General features: G+C 41.3%; 2 protein-coding genes and 1 long non-coding RNA gene across 3 annotated transcripts in view; 2 read left to right on the top strand and 1 right to left on the bottom strand.

Moving 5' to 3' along the window:
- The first annotated feature begins 3,054 nt into the window (after positions 1 to 3,054).
- On the top strand, positions 3,055 to 4,423 carry LOC122564301 (C-C chemokine receptor type 4-like). The gene has a single exon (XM_043718971.1). It carries the CDS (start codon positions 3,104 to 3,106, stop codon positions 4,097 to 4,099), a length of 996 nt encoding a protein of 331 aa, XP_043574906.1. The 5' UTR covers positions 3,055 to 3,103; the 3' UTR covers positions 4,100 to 4,423.
- Positions 4,424 to 11,154: 6,731 nt separating this feature from the next.
- Positions 11,155 to 23,747, bottom strand: part of LOC122564482 — a 34,612-nt gene continuing 22,019 nt past the window's right edge. Inside the window, exons 2-3 of the long non-coding RNA XR_006315926.1 lie at positions 17,905 to 18,043; positions 11,155 to 11,413 (exon numbers count right to left, since the gene is read on the bottom strand). This is a non-coding gene — a long non-coding RNA (uncharacterized LOC122564482). The remainder of the gene's footprint in view (positions 11,414 to 17,904; positions 18,044 to 23,747) is intronic.
- Positions 21,906 to 23,686, top strand: LOC122564479 (C-C chemokine receptor type 4-like). The gene is made up of 2 exons (XM_043719433.1): positions 21,906 to 21,994; positions 22,266 to 23,686. The coding sequence occupies exon 2, from the start codon at positions 22,277 to 22,279 to the stop codon at positions 23,348 to 23,350; it is 1,074 nt and encodes a 357-aa protein (XP_043575368.1). The 5' UTR covers positions 21,906 to 21,994; positions 22,266 to 22,276; the 3' UTR covers positions 23,351 to 23,686.

The raw sequence follows: 23,747 nt of genomic DNA, 5'->3' as shown, positions 1-23,747 counted from the left end.
ATGGTTTTACTAAAAGAAAGTCCTGTTTAACAAGTTTGTTGAGGTTCTTTGAGGATATAACTAGTAAGGGAGGTAAAGCAGGACCAGATGTGGTGTACTTGGAGTTTTGAAACGCATTCAACGAAGAGCCACAAAAAAGGATCCATGAAGTTCAGTGTAATGTATTAACACAGTTCGAGGATGAGTTAACAGACAGGAAGCAGAGAGTAGACATAATTGAGACTTTTTCAAGTTGGCAGGCAATGAATAGCCCAGCGCTGTTCACCTGCGCTGCAAGGATCAGAGCTCAGAAATTCATAATCTATGTTAATGACAAACAATCAGAGATTAATGCATCTGAGTTTGTGAATGATACAATGCTAAATGAACAGCACCAGAGTCCCAGGTTCATTTCCAGCCTCGGGTGACTGTCTGTGTGGAGTTTGCACATTCTCCCTGTGTCTGTGTGGGTTTCCTCCCATACTCCAAAGATGTGCAGGTCAGGTGAATTGGCCATGCTAAATTGCCCATAGGGTTAGGTGCATTAGTCTGGGTGGGTTACTCTTCGGAGGGTCAGTGTGGACTGGTTGGGCCAAAGGGCCTGTTCCCACACTGTAGGGAATCTAATCTAATCTAAACTGTGGGGCGGAAACAATGGGGTTGCAAAGAGATTATACAGCAAGTCTGGCAGCATCTATGGAGAAAGGAACAGTGGTACAGAAAAACTCATTCTGATGAAGAGTCATATCAAACTTGAAAGATTAACTGTTTCTATGTCCAGGACCAGGACCTGCTGAATCTCTGCAGCATTTCCTGTGTTTGTTCAGATTTCCATCATCTGCAATATTTTGCTTTCACACAAAGAGAAATAGACAGATTAATTGAATAGGCAGCAGGATAGTGGATGGATTATAATGTTGCTGTGGTTGTGGGTATGTTCGCCAAGCTAGGAAGTTGATTTGCAACGTTTTGACTCCTGTCTAGGTTATTATAATGTTGGCTGTAGCTAATGGGATGGTATTAATCTTTGGAACAATAAAGCAGATTTTTTTAAAATGGTGTGAAACTTGTATTTGTTAATATTCAAAGAGACAAAGCGTTAAGTGTTTATGCATTTCCATGTATGCATCTATAATGACTGCAGAATTGACTGCTCATTATCTAAATGTTGGTCAAAGGCTCAAATTTTTCTATTTTCAAAGCAGAACACTGAAGAAAACCATCAAGATGAAATGTGCATTTGGAGCACAGCAGTCACAAAAATTGAGAAGTTGATGAAGAAATGCTTGCAGCTTCCAGCTGGCTGATGACACATATATAACACAGGTGAGACTTGAACCCAGAGGTTGGGAGACTACCCCAGCAGCACATTTAAGATTCAGTAAGAGATTAACATGTATCCACTGCAAGATAAAAGTTTGGGGTTCACAACTCTGCTGTGCAAGACAATGTATAGAATCATTAAGTAGAATCCCTAGAGTGTGGGAAGAGACCATTCAAACCATCAACTCTACACTAACTCTCTGAAGAACATCCCATCTAGACTCTTTACCATATGCCTGTAACCCACATTTTCCATGGCAAATCCACTTAGCCTTCACATCCCTGGACACATTGGGGGCATTATATTATGGTCAATCCACCTAACCTGCACATCTTTAGACAGTGGAATGAAACTGAAGTAGCCAGCCAAAACCCCACGCAGACACAGGGAGAATGTGCAACCTCCATTCAGACAGTCACCCAAGGCTGGAATTGAACCTGATACCCTGGCGCTGTGAGGCAGCAATCCTCACATGATTTTACTTTTTGCACAAAGTAACCCATTAGATGCACGTAATAAGCATTGAAAAAAAAATGTTTCCACACTGTGGGGAATCTAATAATAACAACATACGTTTTTCTGGGAAATTGCAGCAGTATGAATAGAAAGTTGTTTTTTAGATTAGATTATTTATGGTGTGGAAACAGGCCCTTCGGCCCAACACCAACCCACAACCCACTTCCATACATTTACCCTTTCACCTAACGCTACAGGCAATTTAGCATGGTCAATTCACCTAATATGCACATTTTTGGATTGTAGGAGGAAACCGGAGCAAACCCACACAGAGAATGTGCAAACTCCACACAGAAAGTCACCTGAGGCAGGAATTGAACCCAGGTCTCTGGCGCTGTGAGGCAGCAGTGCTATCTGCTGTGCCACTATGCTGCCCCAAATCAGTTGTCCGATTTGGAACTTGCAACTCAACATTACCTTCTCAAGGGCAGTCAGGGATAGAGAATAAAGGCTGATAAGAAACTCAAAACAAAAATACTGAAAAATCTGTGAGATTTCTAACAATTATAAATGATCAAGTTTTACAAGAGAGCTTTATCTCAGGATTAGTTAAAGCCTTAGATTCAAGGTGTGGGTGGTTGTTGGATATCAGCTAAATGTCAGTTCCCATTATAGATAGAAACAGAAGGTTCAATTGTGATCAAATATACCTGATCATATATAAGATATAGATAAAATCAGCAATTTGACGTATAAGCCAGTGACAGGAAATGTGACCAACAGCAACTCTGAAGCAGTAATTTATGTGGAGACTGGAAGCGTACTTCTCTCTCATACAATTAATCGTAAGTGTTCATGGCAAATAATTTAATTATAATTTTTGTTTGTAACCACTTCTAAATTAATCATCAGTCACTGTTTTTTATCAATGAAATGAAACTAGAGGATGGATTAAACCACTTTCTGGATGTTGGTCAAGGTGATGAGAAACTACTGAGAAATCTGAGGAAGAGTCAATGGATTTGAAACATTAACAGTATTTGTCTCTCCACAGATCCTGCCAGACATGCTGAACATATGCAGCAATTTCAGTTTTTGTTAGCATTGCATAATATTGTTGTTTAAAACTGTTATTAGCAGAAATAAAAAGGTTTGAACTCAATTGTGTAACATAGCTCTGTAATTTCAATTGTGCACTAATTCAATAATGACCATCACTGACTGCTATTTTTTACCTTTCTAGTCTACTGAAAGGTGCGTTACAAGATGAACATAATGGAAGAGCCGAACAGTACATTCAATTACTTCTATTATGACTATGAAGAACACTTTGCTCCATGTGATATGGGATCTGCAAATGTTTTTGGTGCAACCTTCCTACCAGTCCTGTACTCCCTCGTGTTTCTCTTTGGTCTACCTGGGAACACACTTGTGTTGTGGGCTCTTCTAAAACACAAACGTTTGAAGAATATGACAGACATTTATCTTTTCAATTTGTCATTGTGTGACTTGCTGTTTGTGAGCACACTTCCTTTTTGGGCATATTCTGCTGCAAATCAATGGATTTTTGGAGAAGCCTTTTGCAAGATTGTTTCTGCTGCTTATGAGCTTGGCTACAATGGAGGCACAATGTTCATAATCTTGATAACTGTAGACCGCTACCTTGCAATTGTTCACGCTGTATTTTCGGTCAGGACTAGGACTGTTCGAAATGGGATCATTTCAAGTGTAGTGATGTGGTGTGTAGCTTTGGTTGCCTCATTTCCCACAATGATATTTAACACAATCCAACCTGATGGGGAAAGATATGTTTGTCATACTTTCTTTCCACAGGGCAATGTTTCAAATTGGAAACTCTTTGTCCTTTTCAAATCCATTGTTTTGGGTTTTTGTGTTCCATTGGCTTTTATAGTTTTCTGTTATACAAGAATAATTCAAACACTGCATAAAAACAGGAGCTATAAGAAACACAGGGCTATAAAAGTTATATTTACTGTGGTCATTGTGTTTTTTGTATTTTGGACACCGTACAATGTTGTGATGTTGCTGGAGTCATTGAGAGAACAGAATGTTTTAACTGGCTGTGAGTTCCGAATACATCTACTGATTGCCCAGCAAGTAACTGAATCCATCACATTTGTACACTGCTGTTTAAACCCAGTCATTTATGCATTTCTGGGTGAAAGATTTCGATTCTATCTCCGCAGACTTCTTTACAGCTGTTTTCCCCCATCACTTAGATATAAAATCAGTGACCAATCTCATTTGGCTTCTCATGCTTTACCTGCTTCTGTCCGTTCATTATCCTCTGGGGACCACGACTCCTCCACAGTTCTGTAGCTCAGTCTCTCAGGTGCTATGTTGCAATATGGAGTTGCCCATACGAAGGTTATGCCTGAAACATTGACTCCCTTGCTCCTCAGGTGCTGCCTGACCTGCTGTGCTTTTTCCAGCACCACACTTTATTGACATCTAGGGAGTCCTTAATTTAAGTCATTCTCTCATGGATCTTTCCACTTTAAAGTTCTTTCTTTCTCTCGACCATATTTTTTTCATTTGAAGGGCCACTTATCATTTTAACGTCTCTTACTTCCTGTCATGTCATGCATTATTGTGTCTCTCATCTCATTATATCAATGTCTAGATTAGAGGTGCTGCTGGAAAAGCACAGCGGGTCAGGCAGCATCCAAGGAGCAGGAAAATCGACATTTCGGGAAAAAGCCCTTCATCAGGAAATCGATTTTCCTGCTCCTTGGATGCCTGCCAGACCTGCTGTGCTTTTCCAGCACCACTCTAATCTAGACTCTAATCTCCAGCATCTGCAGTCCTCACTTTTGCCCTGATTGTGCTGCTAAAGATGGTGCCATTGCATCTGAGTCCTACAGTTAAGATCATAATTTTTCTGAATTGTTCTATGCTCTGTGAATGAAGTAAACTTCATTTTAAACTTTTCTTTAAATAATTCTCTGTGTTTGTACCTGCTCTAGTAGAGGTGTTGTTGTGAATGTAATTTAGGTAGTTAATTATCTGTTGCATTTTACTGTGTAGTTTTTTTTACCAGGTACAATAGATCAGGAGCCTGTATTGTACGTATACTGTAAAGTTCTATGTCGACTTCTCTGCAAGCAAGAGAACTACATTCATCATTGAAATTTCCTGTATTTTGTTTTGCCAGTCATTTCAGCCAGGAATACACTGTTATGAAGGTGTGTACTGTCCCTTTAAGACAGAGTGTTCTGAACTGAGAGATACAAGCACCTATGTATATGACTAGATGGCATTCCCAGAGTGTACTAGAAAATCGAAAATATGTAAGATTTAGCTGTGAAATGGATACCTTGGTTTCAGTTGCTGTTTTGACAACAAATCAAATTTAACCAATCGGTTTAAATTATGTCCCAGGATACTAAAATCCAATCGAGTTTAAATTTATTGTTTTGCCAATATCGAACCGATGAGACGATCCAATGTTGGGAGTATAAAAATGCAGGCATTTTGAAAATGGGAGACAGAGCAACTGCTGTCAAGGGAGACCCAAGAAATTAGGAAACACTCTCTATCAAAGGTACCTTTTCATATGAAACATATTTGCAGTAAAAAGAAAGAAGCTGACCCACGGAGATCTTTAGCTGAAAGAAGAAAGACACCAAAGTTGTGTGGTTTTGAAATTAAATTGATGTAATTTTACTAAGTGTCTCATTGGAACAGCATATTGTTATAGAGTTGGAAGCAGATAGTAAACCGTTAAGAGAAAGGGGGTAAGCCCCCCCCCCCCCCCCCAACTTTGTGAATAGTTGTTGTTTAATGTTCACCTTTTGAGTAAAAAATAAATTGCTATTATTTTCTTTACATAGTAGAACTTGGGAGTTCTCTGTCACTCATTTTAACAGATTACGAGGTGAGGTGAGCTTTTCTGGGTGTTTGGTTTAATTAACAGAGGGGTTCACTGCCATGTTGTAACTGTTTTGGGGCTCAGTTCTGAGATTTGGATAGATTTGGATGTGTTTAGACAGATCCAGTGTGAGATTTGAACGGTTTTGGGATACAAAAGGTCCCAGCTGGTTTAATCACTTGCGGATTAGTGTCCCGGATCTTTAAATAAAACATATGTGAAAAAATGTGTTTAATTTCAGTTACTTGTGGTTGGTTAAATTAAATATGGAGGAAATGGCTCTTATGATTGCTAAAGAGGTTCTGGGGTTTGAAGATGCTTCCCAAATTTGCCAAGAAAGTTTAGAAAGACAGAGGAAGGACATCCTTTCAGAATTAGCAAATAGGTTAGGATTGGGTTTAACCAGGGATGAAAGGAAAACTGAGATTGTAATAGAGTTGGTCAAGCACTTAGGTGCATCAGAGAAGCAGGCAAGTGCAGTAGAGTTAGAAAAACTAAAATTGCAATTTAGGAAAATAGATTTAGAAGACAAAGAAGAGCCATGTTAGAAGAAAGAGAAAGAGAGAAAGAGAGGAAAAAGAAAGGGAGAGAAGGTTCTTAGCTGAGCAGAAAAAACAGAGAGAGAGAGAATTTGAACTTCAGAAGTTGCGAATTAGTCAGGAAAATCAAGTTAACAGGATGGAGGTGAAGAGAGAACATAGTGATGTGTACAAATATGTTAAAACTTTGGCATATTTTGATAAGAAAGATGTTGAAGCCTTCTTTATTTCATTTGAAGAATTGACTAGGCAGATGGAATGACCAGAAAACTTGTGGGTAAAGCTGGTAGTGAGGTATATGCAGCGCTGTCAGATGACAGGTCAAGAGATTATGTCAAAAAGGCTATTTTGAGTGCTTATGAATTGGTACCAGAAGCGTATAGACAGCAGTTCAGCCATATAAAGAAGAAACCAGGTCAGATTTATGTTGAGTTTGCAAGAATTAAACATAGTAATTTTGATAGATGGGTGTGGGCCTTAAAAATAGCTAAGACCTCTGAGGTTCTAAGAGATTATTTGGCTGAAGGGGTTTAAAATCTCACTTCCAGAGATGATAAGAATTCATGTGGAGGAACAGAAAGTTCAAAAAGTGAGAAGAGCAACAGAGATGGCAGATGAATATATATTGGTGCATAAGGCGAAATTTAGCATCTGGCAAGTATTTCATCCTGTGAAAGAGAGAAATTGGGAGAAGGGGAGACCCTACACTACAAAACAAAGAGTAGAGCACACTGTTAATACTTTACCAGAGGTGAAAAAAGAAGCCAAAGAGGGGGAAAAGAAGGTGAAAGGCCTCAGGTGTTTTCACTGTCGTAAGGTGGGACATGTAAAATCACATTGCTGGTCATTGAAGAAAGGCACTATGGGAAAAGCTGTGGTAAAAGAGGCTAAGACAGTGGGATTAGTAAAAGCATTAAAGGAAACCCCAAGAAAAGTTGAAGAGCTACAGGATAGTACACAGCCTAGGCAGGGGCTGGGTATTGAGTCAGTGCCTGATCTTTATGAAGATTTCACCTCTGTGGGTAAAGTTTACTCAGCAAGAACATGGGGAAAAGGGAAAGAAGTTATACTTTTGAGAGATACTGGATCTAATCAGTCTCTAATAGTAAGAGATAAACATATTTGCACCCTTTCTGACATGTGACCTGTGAGAGTGGTAATTCGTGGAATAGATGGACAGAAATTTAGCATTCCGCTGTGTAAGATTAGGTTGGAGTGCCAAACCAAGACTGGGGAAGTAACAGAGGGAGTGATTGACAGAGATTCAGTTCCATAAATGCAGTTTGTTTTTGGGAACAACTTAGCAGGATCTAAGGTGTGAGTGACACCCCTTGTTGTGGAGAAGCCAAAGCAAAGCCAGGAACTGAGGAGTTAAAAGAAAAATATCCTGGAACTTTCCCAGACTGTGTGATAACAAGATCCCACTGTCATAAGTCACAGCAAGAATCAAAAGCTAGAAAGAAAGATGAAGGAGTTGAGGTTCAGTTAGCAGATACCTTGTTTGATGTAATGAACAGGCAGAGGGTCAGACAGAAGTGTTTAGTCCTGAAAGGCTAATGGACTTACAACAGAAAGACAAGACAATAATACATACATGCACACTCAAAAATTGAATCAGAATGTATTCCTGAGGGTTATTATCTTAAAGATTGAATCCTAAAATGAAAATGGAGACCACGGCAGGTTAGTGCAGAGGGGAAATAGGCTGAAGATTGTGCACCAGATTGTGTTTCCGATAACATACAGACAGGAAATGTTAAGGTTTCACATGAATTACCAGTAGGAGGCCACCCAGGTGTGAGGAAGAGTCAGACTAAGGTACAAAAACACTTCTATTGGCCTGGACTGCACAAGGATGTGGTTAAGTTTTACTGTACATGTCATATGTACCAAATGGTAGCTAAGTCACAGGCGGTAATTAACCCAGCACTTTTGTTACCAATTCCCACATTTGAAGAACCTTTCATGTGGGTTATGATTGATTGTGTAGGTCCCCTCCCTAAAACTAAAAGTGGTGACCAGTACTTGCTAACCATAATGGATGTGTGTACCAGATTTCCAGAGGCAATTCCATTACTGAGTATTAAGGTAAAAAGGGTGGTAGAGAAGTTAATAGCTTTCTTTACATGATATGAGATACCCAGAGAGATTCAGTCAGACCAGGGGTCTAATTTTACTGCTATGCTGTTTAAGGAGTTCATAGATAGCTTAGGCATAAAGCACTTTAAATCAAGTGTCTACCATCCTTAATCCCAGTGAGCTTTGGAAAGGTGGCATCAGAATGTACTGTCAGGATTATCTGAATGACTGGGATAAAAGTATCCCATTCGTATTGTTTGCCATTAGAGATGCCCCAAATGAATCTACTCAGTTCACTCCCTTTGAGTTAATATTCAGACGGCCTTTGAAATTAATTAAAGAAAAATTGATAGGAGTGAAATTGGCGATCTCACACTTGGATTATGTATCTGAGATGAGGGAGAGATTAAATTGAGAGGTGAGTTAGCTAAACATCACCTGAAGAGGGAATAGCATAGAATGAAGCAGGTGACAGATAAAAACTCTAAAATTCAGATGTTTTCCCTTGGGAATGATGTGTTAGTATTGTTACCAATGGTAGGAGATTCTTTCAAAGCCAGGTTTACTGGTCCTTATCAAATTGAGAAAAAAGTTGAGTCAAGTAAACTATCTGGTAAAGATACCAGATAGAAAAAAAACTGTATTGGGTATGTTATGTGAGTATGCTGAAACCTTACTATAATAGAGAAGATGACCCAGGGAGATCTTCAGCCTGAAGAAGAAAGACACTAAAAGACGACAGCGGCTGTGTGTTTTTTAAATTAAGTTGATGCAATTTAATAAGTGTTTTATTGGAACAGCATATTGTTATAGAGTTGGAGGCAGATAATCAGCAGTTAAGAGAAAGGGGGGCTTAGAGTTGTGAATAGTTATTATGTAATATTCACTTTTAGAGCAAAAAAGTGAGTTGATATTATTCTCTTTAAATAGTGGAATTTGGGAGTTCTCTGTCACTCATACTTTAACAGATTATGAGGCGAGGTGAGCTTTTCTGGGTGTTTGGTTTAATTAACAAAAGGGTTCACCACCGTGTCATAACAACACAGTGCTGCCCATACATGGCACCGTATTTCAACGTTTGTATCAGCATTTTGAAGCAAAGATGTTCTGCACGCACTTAACTCTGACTTTAACATTGATTCCTATGGGAAAGCATGTTTTCATAATGTTGTTTCACATTAAAATCATGATTTTCGAGATCTCAACCCAGTGAGGGCCCACAAGGTGTATAATCAGCCCCTTACTCTGTACTCCCTGTACACTCACAACTGTGTGTTAAATTTCATCCTTACTCCATCTACAAGTTTGCTGATGACTTCACTATTGTAGGCCGGATCTCGAACAATAATGATGCAGAAGACAGGAGAGATAAGAATGTTCGGTGAAATGGTGCAAAGATAACAATCTTTCCCTCAATGTCAAAAAATGGAAAGAGCTGGTCATTGACTTCAGGAAGCAAGGTGCAGGGGGAACTCCTGTGTACATTGGTGGTGGCTGATGTGGAGATGGTTGAAAGCATCAAGTTCTAACTGAGCCATGTTCACCAATAATCTGCCCTGGTCCGCCCATGCTGATTGATGGTCAAGAAAGCACAATGCCACTATTTCCTCAGAAGGCAGAGGAAATTTGACGTGACCATAAAGACTCATCGATTTTCATAGATGTACCATTCAATCTAGATGCATCATGACTTGGTGCGACAACTGCTCTGCCCAGGACTGGAAGAAACTACAGAGAGTTGTGAATACAGCCCAATCCATCACATAAACCAATCTTTCATCCATTGACTCCATGTATACCTCTCAGTGCCTCAGACCCCATCATCAAAGACCCCTCTCTATCCCAGTTAGAAACTCTTCCAAATTCTTTCGTCAAGTTGCAAAAGCTTGAACTCATGGACGAACAGATTCAACAACAGCTTCTTCCCTGCTGTTATCAAACTTCTGAATGGACCTCTCAAATATTAAATTTAATGTTGATCTTGCCATTTATGTATCTTCTGTCCTGCCGTAATCTTGTGTTCGTCACTCTGTTATATACCCTGATGCACTTTGTATGGCATGATCTGCCTATACCACACACAAAACTTTTCACTGTACCCAGGTACATGTGACAATAATAAATAAAATCAAATTTGCCCCATGCTGTTAGCAGTTTTTGCTTTGAACTTGTTTTTCTTTTGGAATGGCAGTCATTCATCTTTCTACCATTCACATCTCCTCTTGTTACATCACTTCTTCCATTCCTGCTCCCTTTGGCCTTGCACCATTTAATCTTTTGACATTTGCTAGCTCCCATCTCCCACCTTATCACAGACCTTCCCTTATTTCCCCCATCATCATTCCCATTTCATTTCTTAAAAGCTGTGACAGTAGATTGTGGGAATGTGGTGCTGGAAAAGCACAGCAGGTCAGACAGTTGATGAAGGGCTTATGCTCAAAACATAGACTCTCCTGCTCCTCAGACGCTGCCTGAGCTGTTGTGCTTTTCTAGCACCACACTCTCGACTCTGATCTCCAGCATCTGCAGTCATCACTTTACCCTCACAAGCCAAAATGTCAACTTCTGAAGCTTTGAAAAATCCTTCGAAAATGGAGCTTGCCTTATACACAGCTTGCAAAATATGAACCTCCAGTGTTGGTGCAATTGGCCACCAGAAAAATTTTAAAAGAAATAATGGGTCATCAAATTAAATGAGTCTGTCATGTTTTATTTTATGAAATAATTGTACAAAGATAATTTGAACCACAATTATAACATTTTCAAAACCATTAAATCCATTGTCTTCAGCATTACACATGAAGATTCTGGATTAGTGGTGCTGGAAGAGCACAGCAGTTCAGGCAGCATCCAAGGAGCTTCAAAATTGATGTTTCGGGCAAAAGCTGTGCTCTTCCAGCACCACTAATCCAGAATCTGGTTTCCAGCATCTGCAGTCATTGTTTTTACCTAGTTGATTACACATGAAGAGTCCATCGATTCATGTTGGGTTTCTTTGGCATGGTCCCTATGGTAAGGCTCCGATGCTGGGTCTAATGTGGAGCTTTCAGTTTCTGAATCGTCCCTCTACAATAAATCACCTTCCTCTGCATCCATCGAACCAGATGCTCTGAATTGCTTGAACAGTGATGACGGTTGGTGTACCTATAACAGCCCACAATTTGATGATTAAAACCACATAAAACATTGAGCAGGGCAGTACTTGCATTGCCACAATTCATGAAGGTTTGCACTCCATTGACCATTCACCTCTTAGGGTGGCATGGTGGCTCCGTGGTAAGCACTGTCGCTTTCCAGTGCCAGAGGCCAGGGTTCAATTCCAGCCTTGGGCGACTGTCTGTGTGAAGCTTGCACGTTCTCCCTGTTCCTGCATGGGGTTCCGTTGGGTGCTCCAGTTACGTCCCATCATCTGAAGACATGCAGGCCATGTGGATTTGCCATACCAAATGTGAGGACACGGTAAAGGGCTGGGTGGGCTGCTCTTTGGAAGGTTAGTACAGATATGATGGGCCAAATGGCCCCTTTCCACACTGTAGAGATTCTGAGCAACCTTGGTCTTCTATCACAACACAAGATATATTCATTTCATACAGCAGCTGCTCCAATCTTTGATCAGCTCAGAGTGAATAGCGCAGTTGTAGTGGGATTCATGAAACAAATTCCTACAAAAGGAATTGGTCTTTTTGGAAATAACCTGGCAGCTTCAAGAATGTTAGCCTCACCAAGGATGGGGAAACAATCAATGAAAGCTAAAAGAAACAATGTTAGAACAGGATTATTCTGGGTTGGTTAGTGACTGTGTCATAGCTAGATCTCAGGCCCATTGAGTTAGACAGGAAGAAAAGGAGACTATAAAACAGGGAGGTGATCTCAGTACTGTAAAGGAAGATTGTTGGAATTAACCCCTGTTTCAAATCTTTACAATTATGTTACATGGGACAGAAACTATTGTTTACCATTTTGTGTAATAAATGCTGGTTAAAATCAAATTTATACATTGCATAAATTTGGATCCATTAACTTACAGATGCCTTGTTATGATCCCAGCCGATGTTATTCCTGAACAAGTCACATCCCAGACTAACATTGACATAACAGATAATTTTCAGTCTTTTTTGCAGTTTTAACAAGGTGGTTTTTCACTGAAATATAAATGCAATGTATAAATTTGATTTTAACCAGCATTTATTACACCAAATGGTAAACAATAGTTTCTGTCCCATGTAACATAATTGTAAAGATTTGAAACAGGGGTTAATTCCAACAATCTTCCTTTACAGTACTGAGATCACCTCCCTGTTTTATAGTCTCCTTTTCTTCCTGTCTAACTCAATGGGCCTGAGATCTAGCTATGACACAGTCACTAACCAACCCAGAATAATCCTGTTCTAACATTGTTTCTTTTAGCTTTTATTGATTGTTTCCCCATCCTTGGTGAGGCTAACATTCTTGAAGCTGCCAGGTTATTTCCAAAAAGACCAATTCCTTTTGTAGGAATTTGTTTCATGAATCCCACTACAACTGCGCTATTCACCCTGTCGCTTAATTGACATAGAATCATGGAGATGTACAACACAGAAGCAAACCCTTTGGCCCCACTCGTCCATGCCAACCAGATATCCTAAACTGATCTAGTCCGATTTGCCAGCATTTAGCCCATATCCAAACTCTCATATCTTTATTTGGTCATTTTAAAGCTATGAAAATACCATGCCTTAAGAGATAAAATACTCAGAACGTCAAGTAGTCTGATTCACCATGTCAGTACAGTACTTGAGAAAGAATTTTCACGACTCTTCTAAGCCATCTCTCCCCTTATAGTTTATTCTAAGCAATTGACTTTTTTATGTCCAGAGTTATTAAAATTGAATCAAATTAACTTTTTGGTTCTAATCTTGCTCCTTTATTATGTTAGTGTCCTTCAATCTATCTCTAAAACCATCTCTTCTATCCTTATTTGCTCTAAGCTGTCTCATAGCCAACTCATATTCTTTAACTTCCCTATCTTTTCTCAAGTTCAAATTTTTAAAAAATCTATTTCTATTACCTTTGTTATCTTTTCCCTCCTTCTCAATTTCCAGTTTTCTTAACTCCAAGTCTCTTGTCTTCTACTTTTCTTTTCTAATTCACATTGTTTCATTTTCATCTTTTTCTCAATTGAAGCCTCCCATCCTTATGAGATCCTGCTTTTATTTCTGCCTTCAATTTATCTGCTAACTCACTCAGTTTAGTTTTAGTCTAAGATTTCAAGTCATCTACTGTTGAACCTGCCACTTCCAGAAGGTTCTCTGAAATAACTCCACAGAGACCAGAATTCTATCAGCAAGTCTCCCTTTATTTACACAAGAACTGACCTTGACTTTAGTACTGCCTCATTCAGAGTCAGGTACCAGTATCTCTGACACTCACTTCTTATATTTTGTTTTATTTTATTAACCAGTACAAATCGCAAACAAACAGTTATCATGAACAGCCGTAGAACAGAAACAGCAATTTACAGTGGAAAGGAGCAGCAAAGCCAGACCCCAAACCCCACCGTACAACCAGCTCGCAGGGAAATGAGGATGATCCTCGAATCCCATCTTATCATATCAAAGAGAAAACAGTGAACGCAATCACATACAAACAGTTTGATAAACTGAACAATAAAACAGTGTGTATAACACATACACTCCTGGCAACCCAGGACACCACCCATCCCTCCCACCTCACTCCCCTTTTTTTTAACCCACACAACCTCCTGACTGAAGTCGTGCTTATTTTTCCCCAGCACCCATGTCATGTGTGTACAGGTGTAGGTGAAGAACAACAGGTGTTTAAATCTTTATTTGTATCCCACCACCAGGAAGAAAGGGAAAATCCGAGTGGCCAGTGACAAGCAGTTCTCAGAGGTTAAAAAAATGAAGGAGAAGGCAGGGGTAAATCAAAATGGAGTTGGAGGGGGAAATAAAGCACTTCACTCCCTCTGGTGCCCACCTCTCCCTGAACAGCTCAAGGGTGTTGGTAGACACTGCGTACTCCTTCTCCAGGGACACCCGGGCTCTGACGTAATCACGGAACACTCACCTTTTATATCTTTTTTCTTCTTTCTTTTCTTGCGATTATATTTTCCCCAGCAGCCATGTTGAATGTGTGCCGGTGTGAGACACAGTGAAAGACGACAGGTATGCACATCTTTGTTCAGTTTCCACCACCAGGAAGAAAGGAAACACCAGGGTGGCCAGTGACAAGCAGTGCCCTTCACATCAAAAGGTAATGCTGTGTGATCAAAACAGTGAAGGGGAGGGCAGGGATTAAATCCAAACAGAGTTGGAGGGGGAAATAATGCACTCCACTCCCTGCAGTGTGCCCACCTCTCCCTGAACAGCTTGAAGGTGTTGGTAGACACTGCGTGCTCCTTCTCCAGAGACACCTGGGCATGGACGTAACCATGGAACACTACTCTTTTTCCTTCTTAACAGGATATGTGACACTCCATTTTTTTATGATGTCTGACACTCCTGTTCGTTTTTATTTCTTTTTTTTTCCTTTTATTTCTCTCGCTTTGATGGATCTTTCTTTCAGTCATCGGGAGCACAATAATGCATTGCCAAAGATATGATTTTAATGAGGATACAGAAGTGCCCAAAAGAAATGAAGATAATGATTTGTATGAGAATACAGAAGGCATGGTTAGTAAGTTTGTGGAGGACATCATAGAAGACAGTGAAGAAGGTTTTCTAAGATTACAAAGGGACCTTGATCCAATAGGTCAATGGGCTGAAAAAAGGAAGATGGAGTTCAATCTGGATAAATACGAGGTATTGCATTTTGGTATAACAAACCAGGGTTAGACTTACACAATTAATGGTAGGGCCTTGGGCAGTATTGTAGAACAGAGGGGCCCAGGGGTTCAGGCACATAATACTTTGAAGTTTGTGTCACAGGTAGATGGGGTGGTTAAGAAGGTGTTTAGCACGCTTGCCTTCATAGCTCAGACCTTTGTGTACAGGAGTTGGGACGTCATGTTGAGCTTGTACAGGATATTGGTGAGGCCTCTTCTGGAGTACTGCGTCCAGTTCTGGTCCCCTGTTATAGGAAGGAGTTTATTAAGCTGGAGAGGGTTCAGAAGAGATTTACCTGGATGTGCCCGAGTATGGAAGGTTTGAGTTATACAGGAAAGTTGGATAGGCTGGGAATTTTCCCACTGGAGTGTAGGAGATTGAGGCATGACCTTTTCAAAGTTTATAAGATCATGAGGGCTATAGATAGGTTTAGTGGTAGGGTATCTTTTTCCTAGGATGGAGGACTTCAAGATTAGGGGGGATGGCTTTAAGGTGAGAGGAGAGAGATTTAAAAGGGACCTGAGGGGCAATTCTTTCACACAGAGGGTGGTTCGTATGTGGAGTGAAGTGCCAGAGGAAGTGGAAGATGCTGGTATACAAAGTTTGTGAGAAGATTTGTAGCTCGGGTGCTCGTTGCTGTGGTTCTGTTCGCCGAGCTGGAAGTTTTTGTTGCAAACGTTTCGTCCCCTGTCTAGGTGACATCCTCAGTGCTTGGGAGCCTCCTGTGAAGCGCTTCTGTGGTGTTTCCTCCGGCATTTATAGTGGCCTGTCCATGCCACTTCTGGTTGTCAGTTTCAGCTGTCCGCTGTAGTGGCCGGTATATTGGGCCCAGGTCGATGTGTTTGTTGATGTCCACCAACAAACACATCGACCTGGACCCAATATACCGGCCACTACAGCGGACAGCTGAAACTGACAACCGGAAGCGGCAGGGACAGGCCACTATAAATGCCGGAGGAAACACCATAGAAGCGCTTCACAGGAGGCTCCCAAGCACTGAGGATGTCACCTAGAGAGGGGACGAAACGTTTGCAACAAAAACTTCTAGCTCGGCGAACAGAACCACAGCGATGCTGGTATAGTTACAGCATTAAAAAAGATATTTGGACAGGTTCATAAATAGGAATGGTTTAGAGGGATTTGGGCCAAATGCTAGTAAATGGGATTGATTTAGTTTGGGAAACCTGGTTGAGATGAACACATTGGATAAAGGTAGATAAATCTCATGGAAGGATCTGTTTCCATCTGTAAAACTCTAAGTCTCTACAACAGAGGCCAATGGGGATAAATCAATGACCCTCCATGGACTAGTCATACTGAGTACAAAAATCACAAAGTTGTTACTGAGGAAGATATTGCACCTTATTGTTGCTGGAAGTCCTCCGGGTAGAACCCTAGGCACAACAATCTTCAGCTCTTTCATCAATGATCTTGCCTCCACCATAGAGAATGTGAGCTGTTCATTACAGAATGCTCAGCGTCATCCACAACTCCTCAGACACTGAAGCTGTTTGTGCGTGCAGGCAGTGAGATGTGAGCTACCATTAAAGATTGGGCTAATCACTGGCAACATTCACACACGCACATGTTGAACAATAACAATTGCCAGCAACAGAGTGAATCTACCCACCTCTTCTTGGCATTGAATGCCATTGCCATACTGAATTCCTGACCACCAACACCTTGGGGATCATCATTGACCAGAAATTCAACAGGACTGGCTCCGTAAATGCTCAAGCCATTAAGTAGGTCAGATGCTGGCAATTTGGTGGCAATTAACTCACATCCTGAATCCCCCAGAGCCTTTCTCCCAGCTACAAGACACAGGGCAGGATTGTGGTGAAATACTCTGCACTGGCCTGGATCAGTGAACTCCAAAAATACCCCAGAGACTCGACAGCATTCACCCTTTGGGGTGCAGACTGGCAGCACTATGTACCATCTACAAGATGCCCTGCAACTCCTCACCCAGGGCTTCTTCAGCAAGATATTCCAATCCTGTGAGCTCTACCTACTGGAAGGACAAGAGCAGACGTTACATGGGAACATGACCTTCTGTGAATTACCCTCCAAGCCAACACAATAATGTTACTTGAAACAATAAATCTCTGTTCCTTCACAGTCTCTGGGTCAAAATCCTGGAACTCATTCCTAACAGTAGTGTGAGTGAACATACATGAACATGGACTTCAGTAGCTCATGAAAGTCATTTTCCCCCACCTTCTCCAGTGCAAGAAATGAGCAATCAATGCTGCCCTAACCCCCACATTCCTGAGGGGATATTAAATAATAAGGAGAGTTCTGCCTTGGAATAATGATGTGACCATGACCTGGCATGGAGATTGTAAAAAGCGAGAGCCACTATGCTAACGGGCATCCATTTACACCCATTTACCAGCAGTTCAGGGGTTACATACAATCCACATGTCAGCTCTTTCCTGTTCAAATCCTCCCCCAGTATTGGTGCAATGAGTCTTTATAATGCTCAGTTAAAAACCTTCAAATGGTCACCCTCTGAAGTTTTCCTGCTGATGTGGGAAGGAAGTTGAGGAAACTGAGGAAGAGTGCTAAAACAGCAATTACTCAAAGTGACCAATATCCAAATCCTTCATGCAGTCTGCATTCTAGTTATAAAGACCAATTCAGAGGAGTGAGATAATTAATTCTCCCACCATAACATAATAATCTGCATTAATTCATTCATTATTTAAGGCACAAAGCATACCATACGCTGCAAAAGTGGTAAATTGTAAACCACTGACCCCACCTTCCGTGTCTGATACATTTTAAATAAAGGTTCTAAAGTTTTACCTTCAACTTCTTCTCACTTTGAAGGACAGGTTTCTTTTCACCCACACAACTCTAGTCCAATTTCATCGTGACTGGGTGTACTCCTTTAATTCCTTCCACAATTATTTCTCTGATGATATTAAATGGTACCAGTCTGGGGCTGCAAGTGGATAGAGACATGGAGCAGTTTGTACACAAATGTTTGAAGATTGAGTCATTGAGTCATACAGCACAGAAACAGACAACTTGTGGTCCAGCCAGTCCGTGCCAACCATAATCCCAAACTGAACTGGTCCCACCTGCCTGCTCCTGGCCCATATCCTGGCAAACCTTTCCTATTCATGTACCTACCCAAAAATATTTTAAATTTGTAACTGTACCCACATTTGCCACTTCCTCAGGACGTTCATTCTACATGTGAACCGCACTGTGTAAAAGAATTTCCCTCATATCTTTTGAAAATCTCTCTCCTCTCACCTTAAATATGTGCCCCCTAATCTTGAAATTCACCCTATGGAAAATACAACTACCATTAACTCTATATTTACCCCTCCTGATTTTATGACCTTCTATAATGTCACCTCTCAAACTCTTTTCTTCCAGTGAAAAATGTCCCAGCCTATCCAGCCTTTCTTTATAACTCAAACCTTCCATAACTGGCAACGTCCTGGTAAATCTCTTCTGAACCCTTTCCAGCTGAGTAAAATCCTTCCTATAACTGGGTGACCAGAACTGGGCACAGTATTCCAGAAGCAGCCTCAGCAATGTCCTATGCAAATTCAGCATGACATTCCCATTCTCCCAATTCCTTCGTCTCCGCCGCATCTGCTCCCAGGAGGACCAGTTCAAAATACGTACAACCCAGATGGCCTCCTTCTTTAAGGACCGCAATTTCCCCCCCGACGTGGTCGACGGTGCCCTCCACCGCATCTCCTCCACTTCCCGCTCCTCCGCCCTTGAGCCCCGCCCCTCCAACCGCCACCAGGACAGAACCCCACTGGTCCTCACCTACCACCCCACCAATCTCCATGTACAGCGCATCATCCGCCGTCACTTCCGCCACCTCCAAACAGACCCAGCACCAAGGATATATTTCCCTCCCCTCCCCTATCAGCTGTCCGTAGAGACCACTCCCTCCGCGACTCCCTTGTCAGATCCACACCCCCCACCGACCCAACCACCACTCCCGGCACCTTCCCTTGCAACCGCAGGAGGTGCAACACTTGCGCCCACACCTCCCCCCTCACTTCTCTCCAAGGCCCCAAAGGAAACTTCCATATCCGCCACAGATTCACCTGCACCTCCACCCACATCATCTACTGCATCCGCTGCAGCCGGTGTGGCCTCCTCTATATTGGGGAGACAGGCCGCCTACTTGCAGAGCGATTCAGAAAACATCTCTGGGATACGCACCAAGCAACCCCACCACCCTGTGGTCAACCACTTCAACATCCTCTCCCACTCTGCTAAGGACATGCAAGTCGTGGGCCGCTTCCACTGCCATATCCTAGCCACCCAACGCCTGGAGAAAGAACACCTCATCTTCCACCTTGGGACCTTCCAACCATACAGCACCAACATCGATTTCACCAGTTTCCTCATCTCCCCTACTCCCACATTATTCCAGATCCAACTATCTCCTGTTCCCTGGATGCTGCCTGACCTGCTGTGCTGTTCCAGCAATAAAGTTTCAACTTCCCAATGCCTATACTCAAATGACTGAGCAATGAAGGCAAGCATGTCAAATGCCTGTGTAATCACCCTGTCTACACAGGAACCTCGATTATCCAATGGACATGGGCGGGCAGTAATTTGTTCGGATAATTGAATGCCGGATAACATTGTTAGCTAAGCATTGGGACCTTGCAATCTAGTCCGGATAATCCAAGATACAGTTAATCGAATGCCGGATAATCGAGGTTCCTCTGTATATTGTTGGTCATGGAGGGAATGTGAGAAGATATGCAACAAATAAAGAAAGCGAAACAGCACCCCGAGACACGAGTTGCAGGTAGATAGGATAGTGAAGAAGGCGTTTGGTATGTTTTCCTTTATTGGTCAGAGTATTGAATACAGGAGTTGGGAGGTCATACTGTAGCTGTCCAGGACATTGGTTAGGCCACTGTTGGAATATTGTGTGCAATTCTGGTCTCCTTCCTATCGGAAAGATATTGTGAAACTTGAAAGGGTTCAGAAAAGATTTACAAGGATGTTGTCAGAGTTGGAGGATTTGAGCTATAGGGAAAGGTTGAACAGTTTAGGGCTGTTTTTCCTGGAGCGTCGGAGGCTGAGGGGTGACCTTACAGAGGTTAACAAAATTATGAGGAGCATGGATAGCATAAATAGACAAAGTCTTTTCCCTGGGGTAGCATAGGTTTAGGGTGAGAGGGGAAAGATATAAAAGAGACCTAAGGGGCAGCCTTTTCACGCAGAGGGTGGTACATGTATGGAATGAGCTGCCAGAGGAAGTGGTGGAGGCTGGTACAATTGCAACATTTAAAAGGTATTTGGATGGGTATATGAATAGGAAGGGTTTGGAGGGATATGGGCCGGGTGCTGGCAGGTGGGAATAGATTGGGTTGGGATATCTGGTCAGCATGGACAGGTTGGACTGAAGGGTCTGTTTCCATGCTGTACATCTCTATGACCCTATGACACACCCAGTTTCATATAGCCTATTGAATTTTATTTAACTTTCAATTTCCTAACAAAGTTAATGCCCAAGGCCAGATAAGCCAATATAAACCTAGTGTTTATTGCCTGGAATGTAGCAGATCTTCATGAATAACAAAGGATGGGTCAGATTACAGGATGAAACCTATTGCTCCTGTCACCCACAGTACCAGAGAAAACACATTGATTTCGTCACATGTAGGGAAAGGATTTGATATACAAGAGCACACTGGATCACCTAGTCCACAGTACAGGAGCAGATCACAATTGAGTTGGAGCTACTAAATTTGGCCAAATTGATTTCAACTGCTCCCTTTAGGCTGAAGGATAAAGTTCAAATCGGCCCGATTGGATCTTTTATTTTACTAGATTGATTACACAATAAGAGTATAAATTTTAGCCGATCCAATGTTTGACAGAATCATTCAGCACAGGTGAAGGCCATTTGGTGCACTGTACCTATGACAACTCTTTGGTAGAACTTTTCCCATAATACCGGCTGAATAGTTCCCCTAAATATTGGGGGTCAGTTAGCTCAGTTAGCTGGATGGCTGGGATAAAATTCAGAGTGACACCAACAGTGTCTGGCTGAGGTTATCATGGCAGTCCTGCTTTCTGAATCTTGCTCAAGGTATAGTGACCCTGAAGTTAAACTCATCACCCATCCTCTCTCCCTCTCTATTGAGAAAGTAGTCCTGTAGTCCTCTGGGACTGTGGCAACTTTATCCAAAATGTTCCTTTGTGTACGTACCAGGTTATTGACTCTTTTAGTGTGTAAGTGTTGCTCCTCTAGTTGTATCTCAGCTTGGTCTCCATGCTTGAAGGGTCACACCCATAGTTCAGCTCCGTTAGACTGAAGCAGCCAAACAATTCTCTTTTGGCTAGTTTCAGAAGGTACTGATTGGACAGTTGAACAAAGCAACTACTTGGGATCTGGGGCTTTGCAAATGGAATCAGCGAGAACAAAGCCAAGAAGCTATTCAAACCAATTGGAAATGTGACTTCAGCCATCGTTGGAACTGAACACCTTTGGGTGGATTTGATGGCTTTAAAATTGGAGTGGAGGTGAGAACTGAGGGTAGGCAACCTCATGGTTCAGGGATGGGCATCTACAGTCATTTGGATAGATTAGGGAAGCTGTCCTGTCCTCATTAAATCAGAGAAGGTGATGCTATTCAAAATCATGACAGGATAAAAGAGGTTGAAATAAAAAGAAATTTTTTTTTAGTGGCTGAGAGGGGTTTCATAACAAGAGGGTAAACATTTTAAGGTGATTGGCAAATCAGTCAGACAGGAAATGTTACACTTCCTCGTTGTCATTTTAAACCAATATCATCTTTCTAGTGAAATACTGCAGCATTTAGTGCTCCGGCAATCATTTGTGTGGATATTGAGAGAATATATAATTGCCTGTCTGAAAGGAAATTAAGTCTTGCTTGTAAGTAACTTTATTTTGATTTTATTTGTCTGGAAGTTTTTGAAAGAACTCATTAATTAATGAACATTATTAATGTTATGAATGAATTGTCCCATTTCAGTGCGTTGGCCTTTCTAACTAAAATATATTGAAACATCAAATTCCTGGTTATCACTGTTACTAGCCAGGACGAATTGAAGATTCACCAAATAGTTACATCGCTCTGAAACCTCAACTGCCTTTGAACTAATTCAGTGATAACTGTCACTTACTGCTCTTTGTTTCCCTCTAGTTTATGGAAAGATGGATCACAGGATGAACACAACTGAAAATCTGTTCAGCACGTTCAGTGACTACAATTACGACGAACAGTATGCTCCATGTGATATGGGATCTGCAAATGTTTTTGGTGCAACCTTCCTACCAGTCCTGTACTCCCTCGTGTTTCTCTTTGGTCTACTAGGGAACACACTTGTGTTGTGGGCTGTTTTAAAACATAGACGTCTTACGAAATTGACAGACATTTATCTTTTCAATTTATCATTGTGTGACTTGCTGTTTGTGAGCACACTTCCTTTCTGGGCATATTCTGCTGCAAATCAATGGATTTTTGGAGAAGCCTTTTGCAAGATTGTTTCTGCTGCTTATGAGCTTGGCTACAATGGTGGCACAATGTTCATAATCTTGATAACTGTAGACCGCTACCTTGCAATTGTTCACGCTGTATTTTCGGTCAGGACTAGGACTGTTCGAAATGGGATCATTTCAAGTGTAGTGATGTGGTGTGTAGCTTTGGTTGCCTCATTTCCCACAATGATATTTAACAAAATTGAAAGAGTTGGGGAAAGATTTGTTTGCCATTCTTTCTTTCCACAGGACAATGTTTCAAATTGGAAACTTTTTATCCTTTTCAAATCCATTGTTTTGGGTTTTTGTGTTCCATTAGCTTTTATAGTTTTCTGTTATACAAGAATAATTCAAACCCTGCATAAAAACAGGAGCTATAAGAAACACAGGGCTATAAAACTTATATTTACTGTGGTCATTGTGTTTTTTGTATTTTGGACACCGTACAATGTTGTGATGTTGCTGGAGTCATTGAGAGAACAGAATGTTTTAACAGGCTGTGAGTTCCGAATACATCTACTGATTGCCCAGCAAGTAACTGAATCCTTGACGTTTGTACACTGCTGTTTAAACCCAGTCATTTATGCATTTCTGGGTGAAAGATTTCGATTCTATCTCCGCAGACTTCTTTACAGCTGTTTGCCCCCATCATTTAGATATAAAATCAGTGACCAATCTAATTCTTGTGTTTTACCTGCTTCTGTCCGTTCACAATTCTCTGGGGACCACGATTCCTCCACACTTCTGTAGTTCAGTATTTCAGGTGCCATATTGCAATATGGAGTTACAATACATTTACAGGGAACCTTTAAGTCTTTCCCTTTTGAATGAATTCTCTCTAAAGTTGTTTCTGTTTTTGGACCTTTTTTGTCATTTAAAGAGCTATTTATCATTTTAACGTCCCTATTTATCATTTTAACTTCCCTTACTTCATGTCATGTCGTGCATTATTGTGCCTCTCAGCTCATTACATCATCCGCAATGCCCCCTCGTTGTGCTGTGAAAGATGGTACCATTGTATGAGTCCCACAGTTAAGATCGTTTTTCTGAATTGTTCTCTGCTCAGTGAATGAAGTAAACTTCATTTTAAACTTTTCTTTAAAGAATTCTCTGTGTTTGTACCTGCACTAATAGAGGTGCTGTTGTG

Source organism: Chiloscyllium plagiosum, chromosome 29, assembly GCF_004010195.1.
Source record: "Chiloscyllium plagiosum isolate BGI_BamShark_2017 chromosome 29, ASM401019v2, whole genome shotgun sequence".
Taxonomy (NCBI): domain Eukaryota; kingdom Metazoa; phylum Chordata; class Chondrichthyes; order Orectolobiformes; family Hemiscylliidae; genus Chiloscyllium; species Chiloscyllium plagiosum.
This window is presented reverse-complemented; position numbering and strand designations above follow the sequence as displayed.

Bases quoted from the DNA above. Each gene is read 5' to 3' on its own strand.
- LOC122564479 (XM_043719433.1), top strand. From the start codon at position 22,277: ATGGATCACAGGATGAACACAACTGAAAATCTGTTCAGCACGTTCAGT.
- LOC122564301 (XM_043718971.1), top strand. From the start codon at position 3,104: ATGGGATCTGCAAATGTTTTTGGTGCAACCTTCCTACCAGTCCTGTAC.